The sequence below is a fragment of the Cicer arietinum genome, chromosome 7, assembly GCF_000331145.2.
Source record: "Cicer arietinum cultivar CDC Frontier isolate Library 1 chromosome 7, Cicar.CDCFrontier_v2.0, whole genome shotgun sequence".
In the NCBI taxonomy this organism is placed as follows: Eukaryota; Viridiplantae; Streptophyta; class Magnoliopsida; order Fabales; family Fabaceae; genus Cicer; species Cicer arietinum.
Genome location: NC_021166.2, coordinates 7729342 through 7737336, shown reverse-complemented (window position 1 = coordinate 7737336; position 7995 = coordinate 7729342). Strand labels below are relative to the sequence as shown.

Genomic DNA, 7995 nt, shown 5'->3' with positions numbered 1-7995 from the left:
TACCAACTTTTTTAAATTGGTTTGCATACAAGCATTGATAGATTTCCATATTAAATTTCATTGATTTGTTGAAAAAAATATATATACAGTATTATATAAAATAAATTTACAGTTGAATTTTATAAAATTTGTGTATTTGGTGAGATGAAACAAATTTTATATAAGACGTTAGAAAAGAATAAGTTTTGAATGATGTAAATGTAAATAAAAATTTGTTAATTGAAAATGAGAAGGGGTAATTAAATGAATTTAACAGTAAATAAATATAAATAGATGAAGAGTGAGGAAAGCAGAGTTGAGTTATGATAGAATAGACGAAGCTCTTTGTGTGTTGAGTTATGATAGAATAGTGTTTATGATTATCATTCATCAGCAACAAACAATTATTTGAAAATTGAAATTGAAATTGAAATTGATGATTTGTGGATTGTGGTGTTGTTGAATTGCCGATAAATATGAGACGACGGGCTGCCGAGTTTCGGCGCCCGGTACGACGGAGGTTATCTTATTGGATCTGGTTTCTCCTTTCTTTCTCCCTTATTCTCGCTTTTGTTTTGTTCATCTTTCAACACTATCACCACCAAGATCCGCTTCAATATTCTTTGCTTGTAAGTAACTTCTCTCTTTCTCTTTCTCTTTCTCTTTCTCTTTATTTCACTATTCACTCGCTTGTGATTTTGCTTCCACTACTATCAATTGTTTCAAAATTTTATTCAGCTTTCTTCACTTCAATCATTCGCGCTTTCATTTTCATGCTTTAATAATTCAATACATTTATTCTTTTGCAATAGGATACTTCTCAGGTTAAACTTCCTTCAATTCAAATCTGGATCATCTCTTAATTATACTTTCTCCACAACTTTACTAATCCTTGCTGTTCAATTATGTTTGTCAAGCTTCAGTGAACTGTGATTGTAAACCTATTTTTTAGAGAGATCCCGCTTTTTTTTTTTGTTGCATTTTTTTTTTTGGCTCTTTGATATGATATTATAGTTTTTTGGGTTTAGGGTCTAAAGGTCTGGATCCTCTCAATCCCATGAGGTCATTGGATTAATTTGACGTCGAGAGTATTAGATATCCGCCGTCAGATTAATCCAATGGCTGAAATGCTACTGGCAAAGCAGAAGGGGATGTGTGGATGATCCATTTTGGTCAAATGTTTCCATATCCCTTTTGTTCCCTTGTAATTTCTTTGTGGGGGTGGGAGGATCGTGCATTACATTTTGTGAAAATATGCAGATGGAATCCAACATTTTTGTGAACATTTTGTACCATAGTTGCTGTGATATTCTTTTACCTGATGATACTCTGCCTAGGTGGGAAGTGTTACTACCTTTCAAATCTGAATTTTTGAAGTCAGTTGCTGTAGAAATAGTTGATTTACACTTTTGGAGATGATCAACTGATAAACCAAATATGAAATTTCTTAATTATACAAGAGTGCATTTATTTTTATTTTTTTGATATTTCCTAGTGTGAAGTAGACTACTCATGGTTGGTGTAAGGCAATAGTCTTCTAAAGTGATTTTTGTCTAACACAAAGGGTGTATTCACCCTTTAATTGAAACAATAGTGGATCAACTCTACTTCTCACTGAGATCGAGCCATATACAATAGTAATGTTTCTTGCTGAATGAGCTTGGGAGGGGAGGGGGGACATCTTCAGATCTCAATTCATACAGTCCAAATTTGTATTTTGATACACTAGAATTTCTGTATGAGTCCTATTGAAAAGTGCTGCTAAACAAAAATGCTTGTAATTAAATTAACGAAGACAATGGTAATGAGAAGATTATCATTAATTAAAGTGGTAGTAATGACCTTTTTGCAACTGTCCTCGAGGGGATTCGAAATCCATCTTTTGAGGATACAAGATCAAGCCCTTACCAATAAACTGACACCTTATGGACGCCTTCAAGGAAAAGCATGATGACAAGTATAGGAACCTAATGTCTTTTAATTACATTTTGGACTTTGAAGGAAAAGAAACTGAAGACCTGATATGGAGGGTAGAAATCGTTTTTGTTTGTTATTACTAGAATGGGAAATGGATATTGAATACTAGGTTGGAAGTTGTTCTGTGTTCACTTGAACATTATCTCTTTGCAACTTTCACCTGCACAGCACCGAATCTTAAGAAATTGTTTCTGTACTCTATACCCATTTTACTTTTCAACATGGATCCATTACCTATTTGATTCTCTTTTCAATCTTGTTTATCATGTTTTCTTGTTCATTTGACCTATTTACAGAAATTCAGTTACATTGAAATAATTTTCATCATTCTGTAGCAACTTTTAAGTTATTGTGTTTGTTTATTTTTTTCATTATCCAGTATTATAATAGTTTGTCTCAATTTCCTTTGTCTTCGAGCATTCAAGAAAATTTCTCAAACCATGACATGCTTTTTCAAAAAGTTTCTTCGTTGATATAGTGCTAAGTATGCCTTGATAATCTGTGAGTGTAAAAGAATGGGTCTTGATTGCTGACTGATGCATGTGGAAAATCTCACTAATACCTATTGAAATGAAAGAGAGCTAAGAGTCTCAGACAACTTATCCACTTCTATAAACCACAGCCAGCAGAAGAGATATATTTGTAGCTATTAATGGTACAATCATTGACACTTCTGTGACCAATATGACTGAATTACTGTCATTATTCTTTAGTTGCTTGGCATAACTATTTGTCGTTAAAATTAGTCCTTTTGTTCCCTACATTATGGGTACTTACGGAGCAGGTGACTTTCCTTTGCAGGAGAGAAATGCAAGAGTTGACCATTTTGCCAAAGAGAGTTTGAATTTTACTGAAGAAATTTTAAGTGTAGCATCATTTGCTCGCCAGTTAGCGCAACAAATGATTCTGGCCAAGGCTTATGTGGTTATTGCCAAAGAACACAATAATCTTCACCTTGCCTGGCAGCTTAGCTCAAAGATCAGAAGTTGCCAGCTTTTGCTTTCTAAAGCAGCCATGACTGGGGAGCCTGTCACACTGGAAGAAGCAGAGCCAATTATTAAAAGCCTTACTTCTCTAATTTTTAAGGCACAAGATATCCATTACGACATTGCAACTACTATAGTGACTATGAAATCACATATTCGCGCCCTTGAAGAGCGTGCTAATGCAGCAACAGTTCAAAGTGCCGTGTTTGGCCAACTAGCAGCTGAAGCACTACCCAAGAGTCTCAATTGCCTGAATGTGAAACTCGTGTCTGACTGGCTAAAGGTGCCATCCCTACAGGAACTCTCAGAGGAGAGGAAAAACTCCCCAAGGCTCACGGACAACAATCTGTATCATTTCTGCATATTTTCAGATAATGTACTGGCAACATCTGTAGTTGTTAACTCAACCGTCTCCAATGCTGATCATCCGAAGCAATTGGTTTTTCACATTGTCACCAATGGAGTCAATTATGGAGCAATGCAAGCATGGTTCCTTAGTAATGACTTCAAAGGAGCCACCATAGAGGTACAGAACATTGAGGAGTTTCATTGGTTGAATGCATCTTATTCTCCAACTGTCAAGCAGCTCCAAAATCCTGACTCACAAACCTTCTACTTTGGTCTATATCAAGATGTAAACGCTGAACCAAAAATGCGGAATCCTAAATATTTGTATTTGTTGAATCATCTTCGGTTTTATATCCCCGAGATTTATCCACAGCTTGAGAAGGTTGTTTTCCTGGATGATGATCTTGTTGTCCAGAAAGATCTGACCCCTCTCTTCTCACTGGATTTGCATGGGAATGTGAATGGTGCAGTTGAAACTTGTCTTGAAGCATTTCATCGGTACTACAAGTATCTCAACTTCTCAAATTCAATTATAAGTTCGAGGTTTGATCCACAGGCATGCGCATGGGCGTTCGGTATGAATGTTTTTGACTTGGTAGCGTGGAGGAAGGCTAATGTTACCGCAAGGTATCACTATTGGCAGGAGCAGAATGCTGATGGAACAATCTGGAAGCTGGGGACACTTCCTCCTGCTCTTCTGTGTTTTTATGGTTTGACAGAACCACTTGACAGAAGATGGCATGTTTTAGGATTGGGTTATGACCTAAACATTGACAACCGCCTCATTGAAAGTGCGGCGGTTATTCACTTCAATGGGAATATGAAGCCGTGGCTAAAGGTAGCTATAGGCAGGTATAAGCCACTGTGGGACAAGTACATAAATCAAAGTCTCCCTCATCTTCGAAATTGTGTCCTAAGTTGAAATGCACTACTTCTTGATTTCTGATGGATTATGCAATCTCAGATTATTTTGAACTCATGATCTGTGGTTGCCTTACTGTTGAGTCAGAAGTAGAAAATTTTGACTGTGGTAGGAATTTTTTTCCTTTACCCTTCTTTTTTCTTCTCTTGCCTTTCTTTTAAATCATTATTGAAAGAGAACAAAATCATTTCTTATACAATAGAAAATTGATATGCATTAGGCAAAGAGATGTGGGAAGATCCAATTTTGGTTGTTGGGACTATCTTTTCCCCTTCTGCAAGTAGTAGAGTGATTGTTCTTTAGAAAATCTTGTAATAATTTATCAGCTCTTTCAAAATAGCAATGTAATTGAATGGAAACAATTTTTCTCTCTTCCATGTCTTGGTATGCGTTAATGAAATTTTATTTATAGCTATTTCCTGTTGCCAGTTGAATGGATCTTTATTTAACAAACCAAAAGCCAACAATATGTGGGTTGAGTGTGATAGTCCTTTTCAGAAATTGGCATCATTTGAGTGCGATAGTCCTTAACATGTTCATGAATTGTTGACGGTAGTGGTTTCTACACCTTAATCTATCATCATTAGTCAATATCTTAGTCAATTCAAATTATCTTATTCTATGTCATCATTTCGAAATCAAGTTATTTTTTAAACCGGTGGTTGGAGAAATAAAAATCAAAGACAGATAATCACAACACGTAACGCAAATGAATTACTATGACATACAGAGAAATGAATACTGTTCCCTCCGAATGGTGAAAACAAAAACACTACAGTGAAATTGAAAATGTAAGTAAATCACATATGTTGCTGTCATAAACTTATTCTTGTGGTGTGACCGAGGACAATGCATGACACACACACCCCCACTAACTAATGAAAGCTATACGGTGACAAAGTTTTAAACGATAACCTTTTTGCTATGTATTTGATTTGATTAAGGTGGTTGATGACCTCATCTTTCATCAAATAATTGTTGGAGTATTCAACTTCCTTTTGCCTAAAAAATATACAGTCCAAATCTATTCCTACTTATTGAAAGTGTTAGCTGTGGGCTATAATTTTGTCTTGGATAGGCATTTTGATTTTTTAAATTAAATTATTCATGTTTAGATGTTTTTGTTAGTATAATAGTAAATTTGGTGTTAATTTTAGTGCAAAATTACGCAAAAACTACTTTTGAATTAAAAAAAAAAATAAAAAAAAAAAAAAAACGAAAACTACTCTGTGCAAGTTTGTAGGCCAAAATAGTTTTGATTGAAAATAATCCTACATCATGATTTTTGAAAAATTAATAGATGCAAAACAAATTATTAGCCTCCCCACCGGGAACCCAAATACACTCAGATTTGGCTCTGATTCAATTCAAAATGCAAGACAAACTATAATAGCAAGAAGGGCCATGTATAATAAAGCACCAAAGAAGACTATGCTAGGGACCAATCAACAATATCTATCTTGACAAGCAAATAGATTTCCTTATGATATAACAACCAAGCATGAATCATCAACATAAATGTCATACATAGTTAAATTAAGTTTGGAAATCAGAAAAGTCTCAAGATCACTCAATTTTAGTAGCTGGCCAAATGGCAACTTCAGAATATCCATCTTCAGTAGCACATGCTCTAAACATGCCTGTGGTATTATAAGGCATTACAACTTCTCCTGAAGCAGAAACAGCAACCAAACCAACAGTGCCCTTTGGTGTGCGCTCGTGTACAACACAATTTGCAGCTTCCTTCAGAGAAAGGCCTTTGAATTCCATCATAGCAGCCACATCTCTTGCTACTGTCCCACGTATTATCGCTTCGCCTTTTCCTGTTGCCGAAACTGCACAAAATTCATTGGCATATGTACCAGCACCTATGAGAGGCGAGTCGCCGACTCTACCAACCATTTTGTTCACTAATCCACCAGTTGATGTTGCAGATGCTAGATTTCCGTTACTATCAACAGCCACACACCCAACAGTTCCAATTTGACTATCACCATTAGCAAATGGTGTTTCCTTCTCAGTATCATTTTGGATGGGTTGAGTATAATCAATCTATATGTATTTGTGAAGAACATAAGTTATCAAATATCATAGGAGAATGGAAAAAAAACATTAGTGTGATTAATGTAACATATGTATGTTACTATCTTAAACAAAATTAAATACCTGGACCCTATTGGCTTCTTTTGCCTGATTTAGTCTTTCAATATTTTCTGGAGTAATGAAATAGCTTGAATCTAAAGTCTCAACGCCCTGCAAAATAACGATGCATGATCGTGAATAAAAATGAACAACAAGCTAAAATCATTACTCAGTTTACAACAAAAACTACACATGCTATTCAAGTGACTAAGTTTAAAAGAAAAACACCAGCAATTCAAGGTGGCTAGTTTTTTTCTGATGAAATCGACATGTATCCTCCTTCCTGGCAATTTTTTTCAAGGCCTATTGAATAATTGATCTCTCCAAAAGTATTTATTGTTCAATGGCCTATATACATTCTTTTTGCGCTTAGAAGTCGAATACTTTTATGTCTCTATAACCACAACACAATCACAATTGAAACCACATTTAATTGATTGCATTTTTTACAATATCAAAGGTTTTTATGTCTCTGCGACCTCAATGCAATCACAATTAAGGCCACATTTGATAGATCCATTCTCCCAAATATCAAGTATCGAGACGCAACTACAACCATTATCAAGATTTAAAAACTTTGGTTATACTACAATCTTGTTCTGTTACTTTATTTATCATAATGGAAAATCGAATGCATCCTCAAAAATGAACTCATCGAACTAACACCAATCAAGTCACAGTCTCAAGCATAAAGATAATAATTTTTAACCACAGTGCACGGTGGACCTTAGAATTTGTCATACATTAAATGTAAAAACTTTGAATGAGAATAAAAGAAAAGAAAGAAAAAAACTAACTTGTTGTGCTGCAAAATCCTCAGCTCCATGAAAAGCCAAATAAATATGAGGAGTATTATCCATAACCAAACGAGCCAAAGAAACAGCATTGACAACAGTGGTAAGACCAGAAACAGCTCCACATTTCATAGTCTTACCATCCATTATAGAAGCTTCCATTTCAACAGTGCCTTTGGTGGTAAGAACAGATCCTCTTCCAGCATTGAAGTGTGGAATATTCTCTAACTCACGAACCTACAACAACGATTTTATAATAATCAAAAACAGAAAGTGAAGATTTTTGCATAACAGAAAGAATATAATGAATACATACAACAAGTTCAACGACTTCTAAAGGGGGCGTGTTGGATTTGAGAGCTTTGACACCAATTTGGAGGCAGTGAAGGAGTGCTTCTTCACGTGGTTGACGGCGTTCAGGTGGAAGTGAATATGGAATGTCGCCGGCGCCGCCGTGTAGAGCTATTGCCCAACCCATCTTTCCGTTCTGATGATTTATGACTCACACAACTCTCGCTCATGCACACAATGCTCTATGTATCTATGTATATATTTCTCACATGTTAGCCCAAATTTCAATAATTATTATTTTTTTTTTGTCATTAAAGAAATTATAAGAATAATAATTTAACTTAAGCCATAACAAAACAAAATGACCAGCTTTAATTTTTTTAACTTTTTCTCCACATGATGGTATACCAAAAATAATTAATAAAAGTACTCTATTTGTAAAAAGAAAATTTGAACCAATTGCTTCAGTTCAGACTATTTGACAAAATATACGGATGGAACAACAGAGTACTAAAAAAAAAAAAAAAAAAAAAAAAAAATATCTTTTTTTCCCACC

General features: G+C 35.0%; 2 protein-coding genes across 3 annotated transcripts; one reads left to right on the top strand and one right to left on the bottom strand.

Annotated features, from left to right (window-relative positions):
• The first annotated feature begins 280 nt into the window (after positions 1-280).
• On the top strand, positions 281-4589 carry LOC101507332 (hexosyltransferase GAUT11-like). 2 transcript variants are annotated; one of them, XM_004508597.4, is made up of 2 exons: positions 281-608; positions 2758-4589. In XM_004508597.4, the coding sequence occupies exons 1-2, from the start codon at positions 456-458 to the stop codon at positions 4210-4212; spliced, it is 1608 nt and encodes a 535-aa protein (XP_004508654.1). In that variant the 5' UTR covers positions 281-455; the 3' UTR covers positions 4213-4589. The 2 variants fall into 2 exon arrangements, with proteins under 2 accessions (XP_004508654.1, XP_004508655.1); XM_004508598.4 differs by lacking the exon at positions 281-608 and adding an exon at positions 692-2611.
• Positions 4590-5672: 1083 nt separating this feature from the next.
• Positions 5673-7744, bottom strand: LOC101507008 (isoaspartyl peptidase/L-asparaginase). The gene is made up of 4 exons (XM_004508596.4): positions 7465-7744; positions 7152-7385; positions 6379-6465; positions 5673-6264 (listed from the first exon to the last, which is right to left on the bottom strand). The coding sequence occupies exons 1-4, from the start codon at positions 7624-7626 to the stop codon at positions 5779-5781; spliced, it is 969 nt and encodes a 322-aa protein (XP_004508653.1). The 5' UTR covers positions 7627-7744; the 3' UTR covers positions 5673-5778.
• Between the last annotated feature and the right edge of the window lie 251 nt (positions 7745-7995).

Coding starts and splice junctions, on each gene's coding strand:
- LOC101507008 (XM_004508596.4), bottom strand. CDS start 7,626: ATGGGTTGGGCAATAGCTCTACACGGCGGCGCCGGCGACATTCCATAT. Junction 7,386..7,464: donor TAGAAGTCGTTGAACTTGTT/GTATGTATTCAT, acceptor TCGTTGTTGTAG/GTTCGTGAGTTAGAGAATAT. Junction 6,265..6,378: donor AAGAAGCCAATAGGGTCCAG/GTATTTAATTTT, acceptor AAATACATATAG/ATTGATTATACTCAACCCAT.
- LOC101507332 (XM_004508597.4), top strand. CDS start 456: ATGAGACGACGGGCTGCCGAGTTTCGGCGCCCGGTACGACGGAGGTTA. Junction 609..2,757: donor CGCTTCAATATTCTTTGCTT/GTAAGTAACTTC, acceptor TTTCCTTTGCAG/GAGAGAAATGCAAGAGTTGA.